Here is a 20,874-nt window from a genome sequence, read left to right as displayed (position 1 = left end):
TTCAGAATATTATACTTTTCCCTTTTATCCCTAACTTTTATGTTTTGTTTCTATTTGGTTATTATTTTATCTTCCATTTTCCATGGACCCATCAGAGTCTATTAAGGTGAAGATTGCTGCTATTGCAAATTCATTTGGTCTTTTTTTATTTATTTTTTTTTTTTTGTCCCTAATTAATAGTGACTTGTGTATTCCTTTTTCCCTTTTAGTTCTTAGTTTGGGCGTTTATGAAGTTATTTTGAAAAATAATCAAACTGCTACTAGTTTATTACTCCAACCATTTTTAAGGTCAAAATTCTAACAACATTGAAGAGTCATATACTTGAAGAGATTTTGATCAAACAATCCTTCCAACTTTCAACTTCGAAAAGCCTATCATCTCTTCTCAACAAATTCACCATCAAAAGGACATTCTGTTTCATACTAAAAATTACTAAAACAATGGTGGCAACAGAGGCCCTGGCCTCATCCAAAATCATCATGGTTATCTTGTACAGGCAAAGATAAAAAAGAGAACAATTAAACAGATTTCCAACTAAAGAGATGAAATCTTGGGCATAGCATTCCCGACTTCCACATGCATCGGTAACGGTACTCTACTTTTAACTGCTGATTTCTCTATCAACTTTTGTTCTCTTGGAGCTAGGCATTTCTGGCACGCTACTTCTCTGCTGGAACATGGGGTCGTGCTGATATGCACAATTGGCTCCATGTCGACATCCTCTTGAACTGTTAAAATATATGCAAGGCTTCATTATCTTGAACTTCCCGTCTCTTGATGGCTGGTTTTGTAAGAACTCCTGGTTTGTGCCTGATGGCTGGTTGTGACGGCTCCCAAATTGCTGCCGAGGGGGATCGTCTTGTCTCTCCCCTCCATGTCGCTGAATCAAACTTTTATAGTAATTCAAGTCCTTCATTGGGGCTCCAGTGGAGGGCAGGGAAGAAACCGGTACACCCCTTGAGGAAGGGTGTGCGTTCGGGACAGGTCCTACACTCCCTCCATTTGGTTGAGAGAAAAAATGACTGCTCGATGAAGGCGTAACGGTGACATTGGTTTCAGACATATGCATATGTACAAGTGGTGGGTCAGGAGACGATATTGGCTTTTGAGTGCTAGTAACAGCACCAGAATCCACAACCAGCTGTTCAATCATTTTTGGATTGTTGAGAATATTGACAAGCAATTCGCGGTCAATCGAGTTGCCTACCTCATTGCTCTTCACAAGTGCACTGAGTGCTGCTGATGCAGCAGCTACAACATCACGTTCATTACCAAGATCCATTCCAGCCATGGAACTCACACTAGAAGTAGAAGACATCGTATTCAGTAAAGCATGTTGAGATGTGGATGTACCAGCAGGAGCGAATAGGGAGGGCTGTGCACTCATAAGGACAGCGGCAGGAGTTGCGTAATCGGAGGAGGTCTCGGTTGTTCCATCTTCGTCTTCAACTGGAGTAATGGGAATCAGAGGTGTCTGACTGTCATCGACATTGGCACGTTCTGAATCAGGTACTACGGAAGGGCTGTATGGATGCAAACCAAATGGTTTTTCAGTATAAAGAATAACAAACAAACCAATGCCAAATCAGAATTACAAGGTGCAAAGGAAGTAATCAACTTAGGAGGAATTGCAGATGCCCGAGGATAAACCGCTTCAAGTACTCTCATCTCTCTCTGATTTTCAACATCTACCTCTTGGCTTTCTTCACCAACAACCACTCGCCACGTCAAATTCAGCACAAACTACGGGAATAAACATTAAAAGGAAAAGAGAAAAAAAACTGCCATGGGACAAAGAGCATGAATTTCATGTTAAACTTGCAGAGCCAAAGTTCTAGTTCAACATAAAATTGAAAACAAAATCACTACTTACCTTAGGTGGACATCTCCATTGATTTACAGGAATTTGTGAGAGCTTAATCTGCCACTGATTCTCTGGATGAGCTACTTCAAATCCAGGAGGCAAAGTGTCGTCAGAACCTGAACCAGTTGAATGCAAGAGCCAGGATGCCTTTGCCTGAAGGTGATCTTGAGCACCCAATCCCACTTGGGAAGGACAATCTTCAGACAAGAACAACCTAACCTGCAAACAAAAGATGCATATATTTCCCATTAGGGCAAGAGCATACAAAAGACATTCATACAAAAGGAGTCAAATTAGAACCTGAACTAGCTACAATGTGTGTATATATATAAAATATACATACATACATACATACATATATGTACATATACATACCATCTAACAAACTCTCATCCAAAAGAACAAGGCCTGAGGGATGATTACAGAAACTTTTAGAAGGTGAAGGTTCACTTCATGAAAGGGTATAGGCTACTCTTCAATAAATATGTTCTTTGTTTAATATCCGTGAGTGTCCGGGCCAACGTATACGCACCTCAACTAAACTCATGGGACAACCCGCCTGACCCTATAACATTTAGGTGTCTAGAAAACTCGTAGGATATTAAATCCTACATAGGTGGCCAACATGGATAGAACCCTTGACTTCTTAGACATTAATTAAGGGAATGTCCCCTTATGTTATAGAACATAGATTGGATGAACATAATCGCTTACTAATAAGCATATAAATAATAATACAATTATAGAACTTTTATTTACTAATATCAACAATTTATATAAAATCAACATGATGTTAGCATAATGTTGTTACTTTTTAAACTGAATAAACATACATAAAACTTAAAAGTATTGTTGTATTTTATTAATATATAAAATGAAATTGCATTATAATCATAAAATATGTTAGGGTTACATTTCTTTTATAAAGCGAACTTAAAATATTTCAGAATAAAGCAAAATGACACGTACAAAATATATGTGAATGACCAAACTACTAACAAGTTAAATATGACATTCTCATAGAATATTAGGAATTTAACGACATCATAACATTTAATATAGATAGAAATACGAGAACCCATATATTAGATAATTATTTTAATAATAAACAAGAAAAGACCAAACCAACCAATTGGAAGATCTTAGAGCCTCCCTACATGTAAACTCAAGCCCAAACAACTCAAACCGTCAAACCATTGCCTTCCTATGTCCTCTCCCACCTCGTCTAAGTATAACCAACTCCTACTAGCAAATTCCTTGGCTAATAACTAATATACCCTTAGAATATTTCTAATGTCTACCCTTATAGTATTCCTAAATCCTAACAGATACATACTCTACAAGAGTTTATTCCAGTAAATGTGCAAGACTAGTAGCATTTTCAACCAAACAAAAAAAATGAAGGTCCTATCTTACACAAAATATTAAGCAGCCTCGACGCATTTCTCTTGAAGTGAGTGTACCCCCCAATGTAGTATGAAGTGTAAACCTTAATCTAAATACAGAATCAGGGACAGCTCATGTCAATAAACTGTCACTTTCTTAACTAAAGATTTTAAAGGCACCAATTAACATCACAAATGTCGGTGGTTTGAGCCACCACCTCTGCAATTGTTGAACATGAACTCAAAAGTACGGAATCAGTGAGAAAAATATAAAATGTTGTATAGAACAATTAATAAGGAGGGTAAAGTACATGTTAGGTCCTTGAGTTTAATAAGGAGGGTAAAGTACATGTTAGGTCCTTGAGTTTAAGGTTAAGATTCTATTTAGTCCCTAAGTTTCAAAAACTAACAGTTTAGTCCCTAACTTTTAGAAAATAGTTCAAAAAGAGCCTAGGACCATTAGTTGACAATCAGAAAGATGATTTGGCAGCTAGCTAAAATTATAATACTATTTTCTTTAGATTATACAGTATTTATCTCTCTTTCTTCCCCTACCCTTCTTCTTCCTCATTTCTCCTCTTCTGAGACTGCAAAAGGCCACAAACAAACATGTAGATCTCCAAACAATTCTATGACGTGCAAAATAGAAAAACATTCTTAAGCCAAAGCTTGGAAAACTGTTGTGGTTAGGCTCCAAAGCAAAGTTTGTTTGTCAGAACAAATGTGGATAAACAACCTCCTTTAACCAATTTTTTCCCTTCTGTACTTGAGATTTTTAATATTGAGAGACGTCAAATTGACGCGGCTTTCACCATCTCCAGCATGACATCATCATTTGGACTGAATCTTAATCCTTTAACATTGTCGGAGCTTACCTATATCCCCAAATAACCTCTGTAGAGCCCATAAAGCATAGGAGCCTTTAATGGTGGTCCGATCAAAATAGGGGGAGAGTTTCTTTGGTAGAGTGAAGCTCTGTTTTCAATGTCCAAGCTTACAAATGAAAGTCATGTCTTAAATAACAGAACCGAACATCTCCAATCATTGTTTCCAAGATCTAAAGTAACCCCAATTGACAATCCCTTATCTAAGAAAACTACCACCTAAATCACCATCGTCGGAGCTACAACCACATCATTGGCCTCCATAAATGTTAGCAATTGAGAGCAAGTTTCAATCGTTTGATATAGTTGATTTCTGGAGAGACCGTGGAAAGTGGCATCAGTCTAAGAAATGGTGAAGAAACAGAGTCCCTTGGTTTGCCATAGCTACAACCACATCATTGGTCACCATAAATTCTGGCAATAAAGCGCGAGTTTTAATAACCTGATGGAGTTGATTTCCGAAGAGACGATGGAAATTGGCATCGGTCTAAGATATAGTGAAGAAACATAGTCCCTTGGTTTATACCAAATGATAAGGTCGAGGAAATTTTCTGGCATTGGTGAGGGGTGATAATTGGGAGGGGGGAGAGAGAGTTTGAGCTTGGGGAGAAGGGTGTTAAGAAATGGAGAATGTAAAGAAGAAAGAGTAAAAGAGAAGGCGTTGCTTAGGGAGATGGTGGGAAAAGGTGTCTAAGAAAGTGGTGGGTAGTGGAGGGAGGAGGAAGAGGGAGTTGTGCTGCAAATTTTGAGGATTATTAATGTTGGTAAAAAATGTCTTCTATTGCCCTTAGATAAGAGAATCTCCTATAAATTTTGTAACAGAAAAACATAAGAACATTCTTCAGCAAAGCTTGGAGCACGAGTGTGGTCAATGTAGAAACTTTTTGTAACAGCAAAATATAAGAACACCCTTCTCCCCAAATTTTGTAGCAGAAAAACATGAAAACATCCTCCAATCACTTTTTAAACTTAGGGACCAAATAGAAATTTATCCTCAAACTCAAGGACCAAAAGTGAATTTTACTCCAAAAAGAATCTCACGTCGAGATCATTTGTTACTTGCTTTACTAAAGATTCTAATGGTTAATCTCAACATTATCATCACAATGACAAAACGGAGGGACGTATTTCTTAACTTCAGTCTGAAGCGTCCTTTAGCCTTAGTGGTAAAAGAAATAATTGGTTACTTACATAAGTGGACTTCTATATTTTGAAAAATAGGCAGCAGAACGATATCATTCTTCAAGCTATTATATGAGGTGCAAAGACAGTTAAAATTGGATATAAAACCTCTCATGAACTTAAAAGCTATGCCCTGGCTCAAAGCGATCTTAAGGGCATAAAATTTCATGAAATAAAACTTGTGAAACAATTAGGTCTATATTATCAATCCATTCATTTTCATTATGTTATTGATTTAAAATTTAAGATATAGAAAATTTTCCATTTACTACTCTATCCCCAGGATACTTGAAATTTGTGGCTAAACAATAACTAAGCCATGAGAACTCAAACTATATTCTTCACAGAGGAGAGCAGTAAGCAAAGCAGGACAATGAGGCAAAAGTTTAAAACACAAATGGTTCTAGGTAGAAATTAAACTAAAACTAAAACTAAAACTATAATAATTAGGATGATGGGGACGGGTAAAAAAACAGAAAATCCCAAAATTGTTCTTCGTTTAATGAAATTAAGCCCTAAATATGACGAATTAAATCAAAGGAAATGTAGTTTTTACCTGACGGAGATTAAGATCTGATGCCCATGAAACCCTTTTCCCTTTATGCAATCCTCGCATATTTACAAGAAATAAAACAGCTATCTCGCTTCAAAATCTTTCGTTCACAGTTAAGAATCGGAATTCGATTCCGATCAGAATGAAAACCCTAGTGCTATCTCTTTGAATCCGTCACCGTTTTTGAAAACGTTTAAAGAAGTTTCTGTTATCATTTGAAAATCGAAACGTGTCTAAGAATTATGCAGGTGGAATTGCAGAAAGATGATGTTAATTTTGCATGTAAGTTAGAGAAGACAGAGAGATCGAAGGCGAAGAAAACCCTAGATCCTTTGGTTCAGCCTTTTTCCAGCTATAGCCTCAACATTTCCTTTTGGCTTTGTTTTTTCATATTTTAACTAAAATTGTGTTTTATTTGGTTTCTAGCAAATACTTGACTCTCCCTCACATGCATTGCATTTGGCAGTTCCATTAATTTTTTTTCTTCTTTTTTATTTAATTTTAACATTTCGATTAAAATATCATTTTGCCAATATATTTTAAACTTATTATATTTTAGGGATTGTTTGAGAGCCCATTTGGGGACGGGGATTGTATCCTCGCCCCAACCCCGGCCCCAATTAATCTCTGACTCCCAATTTGATATATTTATATTTTATAAATATATATTTATAATATATAAAATAATTTATTTATATATATGTTTATAATGTATAGTGTTGGATTGGAGCCCAATATTAAATATCCAANAATATATATTTATAATATATAAAATAATTTATTTATATATATGTTTATAATGTATAGTGTTGGATTGGAGCTCAATATTAAACATCACAATTCTAACTCTAAGCCCAAGAAGCCAAGTCCAAACTTAAAAAACTTAAATAAAATCAAATTTTAATTAAAAAAAAATGTGGATTCTCATCAAGGAAACGGGGAATGGGGCCCGCATGGACCCGTTTCCTTACGGGGGCGGGGATGGGGAAGAATTTTCCCCACAGGGTCGGGGATGGGGGACGCTCCCGACCCCGTTGCCAACCCTAGTTGTAATGTAATCAAGATTACTGAAAATCAAATAAGTGTCGAAATACATGAAGAATCGAGGGCAGGACGGAAATGAGATTGTGGAACGTGAAAGCGATGAGAAAGAGGGTTGAATTAAAAATTATTGGAATGAAATGAGTTTATATTACAAATCGGACCAAGGATGCATGATCCAAACATGGATTTTAGATTACATTACAATCTAAACTCGTTTCTGAGTAGTTATTCTTCTTTTTTAAAAAATATCCAAATTTGGTTCATGTACTTAGATAAATCTTATAATAATTCTGGTTATTATTTTATGGTTAACTTTTCTTAAAAATTAAATTCTAAAAAAAAATATTTTCTCTATAAATTTTGGAAAGGGACTAATATTATATTTTAGTTTTTTTTTTTATCGGATTTTGTAAATTTAACATTAAACTATTAATAAGGATGAATTAGTTCTAAGATTTTTTTAAAAAAGAAATCATATTAAGAATTAACTTAAAATGAGTCTCATAACTAAAATAGTACTTTACCTTAATTTCAAAAGAAAAAAATAGTACTTTACCTTACTATTTTTAATGTACTAAAAAAATAGACATAATTTGAAATTTGTGTCTAATATGACCATAGTTTTTATATATAAAAAAATATTAAATAGGTTAAAATGAAACATTGGACACTTTAAACATTTACATACCAATTTGACATAAAAAAAATGAAAATTTATGATCTATTTGGCATTTTTTAAGTTTGAGGACCGAGTAAACATAATTTTCAAAGTTTACAAGTCTCTAAGGTTTGAGATCATAAGTTTGAATCTATATCTTATATTTGTAATGTATTGATAATAATTTTTTTAAAAAAATAAACATTTTATGTTGTATAATCTTGTTTCTTTTCTTCTTCTTTGAGGGCAGAAGATTAGAACCTCTAACCTCTTGATTGAATACATATACTTTAATCAAATGAACTATGTTATATTATATTTGATTGGGACGAGGAATGTACCATAAAAAATATATAAGAAAGTAACTTGAGAAGAAAAAAAAATATAAAAACTTGAGAAGAAAATATATAAATAATTATAAGAAAAATGATAATATATTTTACATATTGTTCAAATAGAGAGTCGTGTGCGTTTATCAATATTGATCGATTATTTTTTAGTATAATACTTATACCTTCCATCTTTGAGAGAGAAAGTACATATCAATGATCGTTAAACTCGCTTTAACTATTGTTCGATGTGATCATCGAATGATTATAATAAGTAATTAACATATCTTTAACTAATAGCATATCTATATAGTGCTGCCAAGCCAACTAAATAACTGTAGGATCAGAATGATCTAATATTTGGGACCATTTATTAAAAGTACTCCCTTTCTTTAATTCAATCAAATGAAGTAAAAGTGAAGCATCACAACATCCAAATTCTTAAAACATGAGTGAATTTATCATCTAAAGTAAACTTTGTAGATTTTTTAAAACGAGTTTGGTTGAATTACTTTCCATGTTTAAGCTCTCTCTTCTTGATTAGTATAACCCTCTCCTATCTAGGCTACATTGTGGATTTGCTCTAAGATGAAGACCTCAAAACAGCTTTTCTAATCATTTGACGTCTTTGGGATTATATAAGTATTTTAAATTTATCCGAAGTTAAAGTTTCTTTTTCACATCTTAAAGTAATTCTTGACCGTTGGATTGAACTTGATTCAAATTCGGTTTTGTCTTAAAACCTCCTTCTCAGACGTTTGGAAACTTAATGTGGACGCATCCTAGAGCGCTTCTTTCAACTCAGGAGGTCTTGGGTGGGTGATTCGTGGCTCCTTCGAATCTCCCTTTGGTGTTGGCTTCTTGAGATTTTCATCCTTTCAAAGCATAGAGATTCTTGAAGTTCAGGCAGTCTGCAATGGGTCTTAGGATTGCTATGTGCTTTTTCGGAGAGGGCGAATGTGATTATGGTGGATTCAACTTCACTCGAGGTGATAAAGCTATTGAACAAGGCTAGTAACTTTACTGAAATTTGTAATATTGTGGATGATACTTTTGTATTAACCCAAAGCTTTAGACGAGTTTATTTTTCCTTTTGTGTTCCAACATTTCTGTTGCGCATCGTCTTGCTCAAACTGGCAATGGTCTGGACAAGGCTATTGTTTTGAATGAGTCTTCTGTAGGAGATTTTGGGTTTCTTGGGTTGTTAAGTTTCCTAAATGGTAGAGGTGTTCAAATGACTCGACAACCTCGAATAACTTGGACTATCCAACTCAAAATGTAAGGATTGAATTGGGTTAATTTTGTTCTTAGATTGGATTGGGTTGGACCTTCGCTTGGTTAAAAAAAATTTGGGTTGACCCAACTCAACCCAATATATATATATATATATATATATATATTCCTTTTATTTAAAGTTTGATTACTTTGCATTTATTAATTTGGGAATTTTTAATATTCTTCTTTTAAAATTGTAATGATAGTTGTCTTTGTTTAAAGTTTATAATAAATATCATAGATATTTTGTATTTAATATTTGAATTTTATGAGATTTTAGTTATTAGTCATGTGTTGTAGATAAATTTACATATGATTAACTTTAAAAAAAAAATTAAATTATAACCTGACAATCCAATCCAATCCAACCCAATCTAAATTTTAAGCTTTGGATTGGGTTAAAGATTTTATTGGATTATCAACTCAATTAGTCCGAATTTTCGAAATGGTTCAAAAAATACTCTCAACTCAATCCAATCGATATACGGTATACATCTCTATTGGATGGTTGTCCTCCACCATGAAAGAGGATTAAAATTGTAAAGTTGTTGGTTTATTTTTTTATAAAATATCTCTTACAACAAATGTGAGTGTCGTCTAAAATGGTTCAAAATCACGTGTGCATAATCCACCATTTCAAGAAGTTGCAGAACAAGGTGGACAGGAACTGATTCCCTTATTTTAAATTTAAAATGTCAATGTCTATATAAATTCAAAGTCCCAATTTTATGGAAATGTGGATGAAAATTATTGAACTTTCTCATTTTGTAATCTTTTTTCATAAACATTCATTTTTGTAAAATTGAGACTTCAAAATACTCGTCCAATTAAACCTTTATGGAAAACAAATGAAAAATGAAATTCAAGCAACAATACAATAAACAAGTTAGCAACGTTAAGAAGAGTCTCTTTCAAGTTTCCGTTAGAAAATACACAAGAAATAATAATAATAAATAAATAATAAAGGTCCCTTTTGATAAGCTTATGAACACTATTTTTACCACTAGATTTCTTCCATTTACCTACTTTTCACTAATGATTTAGAAAATGAAGCCAAATTTTGAGGAAAAAAAATAACTTTCAAAAAGTTATATTGTTTTAAGAATTTAGCTAAAAATTCAGTCATTGTACTTAAAAGAAAGATGTAAATCAGAGTAAGAAATGTGGATGATACAGACTTAATTTTCAAAAACAAAAATAAAAAATAAAATGATTATCAAATGGGACCAAAACAATTCAAGTTTTTTTTTTTTCATCTTTTTCCCTTTTGTTCCTTTCTAGCCATAAATGACAAGAAAGCTCCTCTGGTTAATTAAAGAAGTTGGGGAAAGTACAAACCTGCTGACTAAAATGAAGAGAATATAACCATTTTCAGTGATGTGATCAAAATGAAATTAAAGTATAGGTACATGAGAAATAGAGGTATGAGAGCTCAATCATATTCTGCTTATTAAGGTAAAAATCTGGAGGAAAAAAAAACAAAGAAATATATATCCTTTGAATCTCTTCATCACATTGTAGTAACCTCAAACACATACACAAGCCAAAACATTTGTCACAAACCTACTAAATAACACGCACACAATGACCCCAACTTGTTACAAACAGGTGATAGAAAATTTTTTAAAGGGGAGGGGGAAAATGGAGAGATAACAATCAAACAATTAGATTGAAATGACAATTTACACATCTTTCCTGAGCAGATCCATATCTTTTGGCTTGATTAACTAAGCGTCATGAAAATGTAGATCAGAAATTAGTTGCACACCTTGAGGTCAAGTTGCACACCTTGAGGTCAAGTTGTATCCTTGCATATTTTAGTCCAGGCATTACGACCACGTCGTTAGCTGCTTTACCTTCGCCACATTTTCTCTGAAAGTAGGATTCAGAAAAGGAGATGTCACTTTTCAAAATAACTAACTCATCTTGAATATGATCAAAGTACATGCAGGCACATCCTAGAATAACTTCTCACGTAGTAAAATTGTAGATATATCATATATGCACAAAAGCAAACATGAATTTACGTATACTAAAGTCATCACTTGTGCTCGTGTTAGTTTATGTACAATGAGCATGTATGAATTTACATTCATATAGACATCAATACTCGAGCAGGCCACACCAAAACACTTGAGCTTAGCTTTTAAGTGCACATATTAAACCTTGTGATTTTTAAGCAGATCCGATTTGGCCCTATTTTCTTCTCCTCCCATTTTTTTTTTCTTTTTTGTTGTGTGTGTGTGTGTGTGTGTGTAAGAGTTCAGTTGAGAGAAGTGCGTACCATTTCCCTTCGCTCCCTGCTGGGTTCGAGATGTTGGCTGCTGAATGCGTGGAGATCCTTGCCGGCCATCAGCAGGTAAGGAATGCCTTTTCTTGATGTACTCTCCATCTTGAACATCCGGACTTGATCTTGGAGAGTTAGTTGAATGGGCTTTGGCTCTAGCGGATTGTGTGGCTTGCATGAAGTGAGGAAGAGAGCTACTACTACTACTCTCTTTTAATTCCTTTTCAACATTTTCCTGCCGTGCTTCAAATGAATTTCTTCTTTTCCCAGTCTTCTGATCTTTGTAAGAATTATCTGTACTACTCCTCGTGCCAGAATTGCGATTTAAACTGGATGGTGATTTCTTTCCTGCTGATGGAGAATTTTGCTTTTGGAAAGAGACTGTTTTATCAGTTTTATCCCGTTTAGCCTTTATTGATACCTGACTAGAAGGTGTTCCTTGGGATTCTGGAACAGTTAAATGGCTTCTTGGAGAAGCTTCTGGAGATGATTTATATGTTAGATGATCATGAACCGTATCAGCCTCCTGTTCTTTGTCTTGATCTGATGAACTTCTCTCTAGCTTTGATTCACTTGGGGCAGGGTCTACAACAGCTACTGAAGTGATGGAATGGCCGTTAGCTTCACTAGCTTCTTCTGGTTGATCCACAAGAAGTTGGATATCATTTTGCATTGGAGTAGTAGAAGCCTCAATTTCAACTTCTGCGCTTAGATCACTGCTAGGATCTTCGACTCCTTTCTTTGAAACATCATTTGTATGTGAATCTGCCGCTCCTGCTTCAGATATATCAGGTGAATCAAGGGTGGAAGAAATAGAGAGCTCGGTGCCACATTCAGAGCCACCAACTTGAGTTATCCTAGATGCAGGAAGGACGATATTTTTATCTGCACTTGGCTCCTTCATTCTTGGTACAGTATCCGATGTAGATGAAATTGTTTCTAAATGAGGTTCGGTTCCATCATCTTGATGCATTGAACTAATTGTTCCAATTGAATCTGGTGCCAAACTCAACTGTTCAAATTTTGCCTGGGCATTGATAAATGAGGGATTCTTCACCTTTCTTGATCCAAATTTCTTACCCTCATTCTCCAATTGTTCGGGTGCTAATCTTTTCAGAGGATTGACTTGCTCCATGTCCATCGGAGGTTTATCAGAAGAGGAGTTCGACTCTGTTTGTAAACCTACACTATCCATCTGTACTTTCGGATGTTGTACAGAACTAACCTTAGTTGATATCTCTTCAGCTTCAGGTGTTCTGGCAGTTTCAGGCAGAGGCTGCTCCAGATTATCCTTTACTAATGAAGATGGAGAGCGGGAGGTCTGAGATTGTAAGTTATTGGCATCATAACTAATTAAATCTTCACTTTCAGATGGTGAAACTGATTTGATGGTGCTGGAGTTCAAATCTTCTGTTTCAGACAACGGTTTTGAGTCAATTTGGTCTTCAACATGAGATTCCACAATTTCTCGTTTCAATTGCTCAGTGTCTTCTGATTCTTCTTTCTTCAGCTCCTCAGTTTCTTCTTCCATTTGATCAGGGACTAATTCTTCTTTCTTCGGCTCCAAGACATCCAACGATGAAACAGACATCCAGCGCTCCAACCATTTCCAAGCAGAATCATTTTTGGAAGGAACGCACTTGATTTTGATTGGTTTGTTTCTTGGTGTTGATTCCAACAACTTCAAGTACAAAATTAAATCATCAATTAGACAAGACTAGCTCGCCGCATACTAGCCAAACAATGAATCAAAACATACTAACATTATCAAAATACCTGCCGGGCAAAACTATTGCTAAGTAGCTTTTCAATTGAAATATATCTCATATTGGATTGTGATTTTGTCATCTCTCCCTTCACCTGCAATATAGACGATGTTTTTAAAAACAAGGCAAGAAAAATTCTCTATGGATTACATAAATATATATATATATGTGTGTGTGAACTGTTATCTTGAGCAAATCAAAATATTATACCTTAAAAGAATTTAAAAGGTAAATACAGAAAGCCAAATAAAAACAATGAACAGCCAAAATTACATCTAAATCAAGCCAAGCATTTAATAGAAGAAGGTGGGTCCACAATCTCAAGATGACATGATCCGAAAACCAGTATAATTACCACGGTCTTTGAACCAGGATTTTCCTTCTCATTCTTCTTGTGCATCTTGTCTGGAGACAATTCCTCAGGAGAGAGATGAGCATGACGAGCACGTACAATAGCTTGCATTTTGACAATGGCTTGAGCACAGCGGAGAGTTCCCACAGCATGCCTCCTTACCAAGAATCCACGAACAGCAGCTTGCACCTTTACCACATTCTTAAGTTTAATCAGCTCATTCTGTGCCTGCCAATGTCATGAATGAAGATGTTATAATTTCATTAAACAATTGACAAGAATTTCAGGCTAAGGAATTCCTGAAATGGAGAGTACCAAGAGCCCCCTGACACCAGCCTGGATGATAATAACAGTAGACTCCGCAACCTCGCTATCGACTTTGCTTTCATTTTCGGATGCAACATCCACCTTATCAGATCCTTTAGGATTCTCGATGTCAGGCACATGGGTCTCCTCATTGGTGAAGTGTATTATAGTGGGTTTCTCAGGAACAGTGGAATTAGCTGATGATTGAAAGTCGAATGTAGCAGTTTCAAGGTTCTCCTTCTCTACGGGAGGAGTTTCTGCGACTACAGTGTTGTTTAGCACACGATGCTGGGAAGATCTTTTACGGAAACTCCAGCCTCGTTTGTCTTTAGACTCCTTACTCTGGAAGTAGCATTAAATACAACAAACTACTTTAACAGACAGAAGACACACGTCGAAATGGAAGTACATAGAAATTGATTCCCAGATGCAAATTCAACAATATCGATGAATTCACCAAAATTCTCTAGAAAGTAAAAATCCAGAGTCAGATTCTCATTTATCAAAGCAATCTCAACCAGATCACAAACACATTTCCCAAAGAATTAACAATGCATAAGCACAGCACCAAACCAGAATCGATCCATCCAATTCTAAACCATTGCATTGCAACACATTAACACGCAAAACCGAAGATATTCAATGCTCTTCACAATTACAAAATCTAAAAGATAAGCTCAATTGAAACAACACTCATGCATCGAATAAGAAAAGGGGAGAAAGTGGCTGAAATTAAACCGAACAAAATACCTACCTCAAGTACATCGATGTCATCTTCATCCTTTGAATCGCTACCACATGTGATTACTTGGAAGCATGAGCGAGACCTTCCCATGTTGAACTTATCCGAATCTCTCTCTCTCTCTGTCTCTCTATCTCTCTCACTCAGTGCAGGGGACAAAACGGCCTATAATGGTGCGGGTATTGGGAATTGTAGCGAGGGAGAGAGGAAAAGAGAAAAGTAGAGATGGTGTAAAGAAGAGAGAGAGAGAGGGAGAGAGACGGATCTTAAAGAATCCCTTAAATCTAGCTCAGTTCTTCAGTTGGATTCCGGCATGGGAACGGCTCCGTCGCCCTCAACGATCAGAAGAAATTTCAGAGAAGACGAGAAGAAGAAGAAGCTGTCAGATCTCTACGCTTCGTATTCTCTCTTCTCAAATAGATGCTGTTTATTTTTCAGACCGTTCGGGAAAAAACCAAAAACATATTATTGCTTTTAAATAATTAAAAATTAAAAGAGAGGCGATATCTCGATATATACAGTCGATAATATCGCGATAATTTCCCCTTTTCCTCGGTGGATTTTTCCTTTGAATATCGCCAAAATTTTAACTTCTTTTTACATAAAATTAAGGTTATAAGAATTAAATACTATTTTTATCAATCTATGGTTCATTTGAATTTTATTTAATTTTGAAAATAAATCGTTTGAAAAAATTTGGAGTGTTAAAATAGTTTTTGATGTATATTTTAATTAGATTTATCAAAATAATTTAAATAAAAATAAATTCTTTTTAAATATATTTTTTCTAATCAATCCAAACACCTCTTTAGTTATTTAAGGTTAAGTTCTTATAATTTTAGTTTATTTAATTTCATAATATTTGTCTTCTTCCTAGTGTTTTTAAAACGTAACCTTGTCAATTTTTACCTTTTGCAAATACTATTTCAACTTATACCTTCATTTTTATCTTATCTACAAAAGTACATGTACAATAACTGGCCCCAAATGTCAACCGTTCAATCTTACACCCCACTTATTGAAATAAAAAATGACACTAGAATTTGATGGTGAGTTTTAACACAATTAGCTTGTTGTCAATTTTAAGTAGGATAAAGTTTAATTTATAGGTCGAACTTGTTTTTTTATTAGAAGAACGTATGTTTGTTTTTTACTTTTCAAGTGTTTAAATTTGAAAATAAATCATTTTGAAAAAAAAAAAATTGAAACTTTTGATAACACCTCAAAATAACTTTTGAAATATTTTCAATATCAAAACAGTTTAACTAAAAATTACCTAAAAAGGGAAACATTTTTTCCCACGTTAATCTAAATAGGTTTGAAGTTGATGATTTAATGTAAAAATTGTGATACATTGAAAATTCTAAGGGATAATATGATGTAAGTAATAGTTTAGGGAGAAAATTGATATTAGTTTAAGGTAAAAATGGTGGTTTATTTTCCTACAAATTGAGAGATTATTATTATTATTATTATTATGAAAGTGAGAAATTAATTGATTTTCAAACCTCTTCTACTATTTTAGATATCTTTTTTCCTCAATGACATGTTGATAGGCACTTCAAAGCTTAAAGATAATGTTATCTTTTTTTCTTTTTTCTTTTTTTTTTAACTTTTGTCTGATTAGAAGTTGTAATTAAGGAAAAATGACATTTAATATAGTGGGGTCCATCTGATTAATTAAAACATTAACTTAGTTAAATAAAACAAGCAACGGTAACCTGGGGAAAGAAAAAGAGGTGCCCTCCTTTTTACGCTGCGTTTTAGCAAAATAGACAAATCGCTTTTCTTCGTTTTATTATACTTTTTTTTTTCTTTTCTTTTCAAAAAAGAAAAAATTATATACTTTTTCTAGACATGTTTTCAAAGTTTCAAGTAGGTTTTCCTATGTATGTTTCTTATGTTGCTTTGTATTTAAATTATATCATAATATTTTTTTTAAGAGTCGGTTTGGATTGGATTGAAAAAAACATATATTTCTAAAAAAATCATTTTTATTTAAATATTTTTAATAAAAACGGATTAAAATGTATTTGAAAAATTATTTAGAGTGACTATCAAATATTCTAATTTCTTTCAAAATAACTAATTTTTAAAATTAAATATTTGAAAATATGTTCCCGACACACCTTGGATGATATAGATTTTTAAATAATTATTTTATTTAAGTTGAATATTTTTAATTGAAGTACAGTAAAGTTATGCTTACTTCCACAAATTTTTAAATAATTATCTTATAACAAATTTAAATACTCAATATCAATATAAAAATACTTTTGTTTGGATTGTTACAGTAAAATCAGATCAATTTAGTATTATTTTACAAAACAAAAAATTTACCTAATGAACATTTTAAGAATACTATTAAAAACACAACTGCTAACAACTATTTTAAAAGCTACGATAATTTACTATAATAGTATGAAAAAAAAATCATACTACCTTCCTTCAATATTTTTCATAAAAATTATTTAAAAATCATGTTAGACTCATAACTTAAAATAATATATCATCAAATAATGTGTCCAATTCTAAAGGGAAGTACTAGAAATTCTCTTTTTCATCTCATATGTATGATATATTCATAAACGTTGATATTAAAGATCCACTAATATCCTTAATATCTTTTATAAATGCACGTAAAGCATTAAAAAATGTCATATATTTAGTCCAATATAGATACGTTTACTAATAGTAATATCTATAACTTATAGATAGGTTAAACATCACTCTTAGTCCCCCAAACTTTTGAAGTAACGATTTGGTCCCAAAACTTTGATTTATAACAATTTAGTCTCTATACTTTAAATTTTGTAACAGTTTAGTCCATAAACTTTATTATATACAATTTACTTCTTATACTTTAAAATTTGTAATAATTTAATCTATATTGTAGAAAGTAGTGGTAATATTTAATGATATTTCATGTATAAATAGACCGTTAAATTGATCAGAGACTCAATATTTTTGCAAAATATAAGTTTACATCATAAAATATTAAAAATTAATATTGAATTTTAATTATTTTTTTTACGTGAGACTAAATTATTACCTACTAAAGTTCAGGGACCAAATCACTATAAGATTAAAAGTATAGAGACCAAATCGTTACAAACTAAAGTCATGACTAAATTATTATTTTAAAAAAATTCTTGAACCAAAATGTTTTTTAACCAAACTTAATTATTAATTTAAATAATTTTTATTGATATGCGCATAAAATTGAAATATAGTTTGTGGTTTATAACTCCCCTGCGACCAATAGTTGTTGCTCTTTTGTCTTCAACTGCCACGTGGACAAAGCATGAGTTGGCAAGTCGACCGAAACAAGCGGGATACTTTTGTCATTTTGCCGGTCCGTCCATATTATTTTATTACAAAATTAATTTTAACAGTAATATTCTCTTTTTCTTTTTTTGATAAATTTTTAATAGTAATACCTAATAATAATAATAAAAAAAAAAAGTAATAATAAATGAGTGGGATTAGGAATGGATTATTGCATAGGGAAATTGCCACGTGTAACACTAAAATATATAAATTTCGGTTTTGATCCAAATTTTGGGTGTCGATAATTATAGATTTGAATAAAGATACAATTTTCTGATTTTAAAAGTCATCTCATCACATGATTTTGTTATAACAGATAATATATTCAGTAAATCTAATAATAATAATAGGCCATTACATAATCCCTTTAGTAAAAGTATTATGCTTGTTCATAAATTCTCATGTTCTCCAAAGCATATCTTATCTTAAAAAGAAAGATGCTCCATCAAAAGCTATTTATGAAAAATAATTAATGGAACAAGTATTACCTAAATTTCAAAAGAAATATAATTCAACGAGTATAATACTTGTACCATCGATTTAGATGTTGAAATATTTGATTCTCCCTTATCACAAATGAATAAGAGAAAATGTTGCTCAAACGTAAGCAAACTTGAACCGTTTAGTTTAAGGTTTTATAGATGCTTAGGAATCAAATATTACTGTGTTTAATTGTGCGTGGAAAATGTTATCAAAATTTTATGAATAAAAATTATATTCGTATAAAATTAAGCATGACATTCTTATATAATTATGATAGATTAATTAACTAAAAAGTAATATCATTCACTATAGATAAAAGTTAATTAATTAATAATAAATAATACTTTTAATTGTAAATATTTGAAAATTGAATAATTTATAATTAAAATCAACCCAATAGTATATTAAATGAACATCATATTAATTATAGTCTAATAATTAATTAATTTTATAATTAATTAAATTCAACCTTAGTTATTTTAATTTTAATGAAATAATATAAGAAAATATATTTTAATAAACAATATGTTATATAAAAAGTAAAAAATGAGTTAAAAACATGATATGTTAATAAAGAATGTTAATAAAGAATGCTAAAAAAAATTCTATATGTTTATAATGAAACAATAACCAATTGCTTGATTATTAAGAAAAATAATAAGTAATCAATTATTACTATTGAAAATAAATTTTTGTACTAATCAAAATTTAATTGATCCTAATTTATTAATTAAATATATTTAAGATATTGTTAGCTAATTAACTAATTGTTTATTTAAAAAAGTAATTATATTTATTTAATAAATTTTTATTGTAAAAAATATTTTAATAGATTATTTTTATATTATTTTTTTGAAACTAATATTAAGTAATTAAGTAATTAACTATATTCGAGATGAAACTATATATAAAATGAAAAATAGATGGAGAAGGGAAAATAAGTTTTGGAAATGAATAGAAAACTCTTGTTTGCAAAAAATGGGGATGCCTTGGAATCTATTCTCAATCAAAGCGTTGAAAACTGTGAAACAAAAATGAGTTTTAACAGTTTTATTTAGATGTGATCAGTACAAGAAAATACCCATCGGGAGATCAACACCCAACGATTAAATAGGAGTTGAGAGTTTGTTCGGGATAAACACATTGATCATCTCCTGACGCGTGTATACACATCGTCGGGAGTTAGGACAACTCTCAACGCCTCTTTATTTACTCTCGACAGATGTATTTATCCGTCGAGAGTTCTCTGATCTCCCGATGATGTTACTGTATTCGGGAGTTTAACACCCTCATCGGGAAATAATGCACTATCCAAGCATTTTTTTTTTTTTTGTCTTCTTTTATTTTGATATGAATAACCTGAAATTTAGAGAATTATTAAGCAAATCAAACACATAAAGAACAAAATGTAATCACATACAAATAAATAAAAACAAAAACAAAGTTGATGTTATTCTTTATTATACAAAAGAGAGAAAAGTTGACAAAGATGATCTACAAAACAAATATGTCTCGACGAATACATAGAAGAAACCTACAATTACATTAACTGGAGAACATTATTATATATTTGAAGATTAAATGTAAGAAAAATCTCAACCCCTCATTTGAAAACTAATCTCAACCCACCCCCACATAACATTCAAAATTCATAAACTTCTACAAACAAACAAAAGCCATGAGATGAATTCTACTAGATAAAGAAAATCATCACACTTCCAAGAATACATGTTCTCAACCTTAAACCTCCCCAAACACACAAAAACCAGAAAGATAATTAATATCAAACTTCGCCACTTCAAAAAATTGAGATACTCATTCTCTATACTCGACCAACAACTTATTTCTAAGTTTTATCCATTATCTGTTCATCCTTAAAAGTAATTTTTTTTTACCTAACTTGTAATCCAAAACAAATTATAATATGTGTCATGTCGATAATGAATGGTGGTTAACTTTTAGAGATTTATATATGCTCATAGAAATAAAAATAGAATTATAAGAGACTTATGGATGTATTTCTCAACTACAAATTATAGAAAACAAAATCAAGAAATGGATATGAATATGATTCACCAAAGTTTAACTTTTAGACAATTGAACCTCAATTGAAAAACATAACAAAGGGAACATATAAAAATCAATATCATAGCTCAACTAATTAAAGCTCATATTATTGACCAAAGTTTCATATATCAATACCATAGCTCAACTAATTAAATCACATATTATTGACCAAAATTTTAGAGGTTGGAATCCTCATCCCACATATGTTTAAAACTTTATATATTAAAAAAAAAAAACAGTTCATACAGTGATTGGACAAAATTATATGAACACTTTAGAAAATTTTAACAGGGTCTGATTGCATGCAAGTAAAAACTTTTTCTACAATTTTGTTAACTCATTTAATATCATGTCTAGTGACATTTT

At 32.2% G+C, this 20,874-nt stretch overlaps 2 protein-coding genes across 2 annotated transcripts; both read right to left on the bottom strand.

Moving 5' to 3' along the window:
• Positions 1-331: 331 nt before the first annotated feature.
• Positions 332-6,272, bottom strand: LOC120075515 (zinc finger CCCH domain-containing protein 6). The gene is made up of 4 exons (XM_039028973.1): positions 5,873-6,272; positions 1,875-2,084; positions 1,620-1,744; positions 332-1,524 (listed from the first exon to the last, which is right to left on the bottom strand). Exons 1-4 carry the CDS (start codon positions 5,930-5,932, stop codon positions 603-605), a joined length of 1,317 nt encoding a protein of 438 aa, XP_038884901.1. The 5' UTR covers positions 5,933-6,272; the 3' UTR covers positions 332-602.
• A 4,330-nt stretch (positions 6,273-10,602) lies between these two features.
• Positions 10,603-15,069, bottom strand: LOC120075536 (protein IQ-DOMAIN 32-like). The gene is made up of 6 exons (XM_039029023.1): positions 14,641-15,069; positions 13,896-14,228; positions 13,584-13,808; positions 13,239-13,322; positions 11,460-13,143; positions 10,603-11,047 (listed from the first exon to the last, which is right to left on the bottom strand). The coding sequence occupies exons 1-6, from the start codon at positions 14,719-14,721 to the stop codon at positions 11,028-11,030; spliced, it is 2,427 nt and encodes an 808-aa protein (XP_038884951.1). The 5' UTR covers positions 14,722-15,069; the 3' UTR covers positions 10,603-11,027.
• Between the last annotated feature and the right edge of the window lie 5,805 nt (positions 15,070-20,874).

This window comes from Benincasa hispida, chromosome 4, assembly GCF_009727055.1.
Source record: "Benincasa hispida cultivar B227 chromosome 4, ASM972705v1, whole genome shotgun sequence".
Classification (NCBI taxonomy): Eukaryota; Viridiplantae; Streptophyta; class Magnoliopsida; order Cucurbitales; family Cucurbitaceae; genus Benincasa; species Benincasa hispida.
This window is presented reverse-complemented; position numbering and strand designations above follow the sequence as displayed.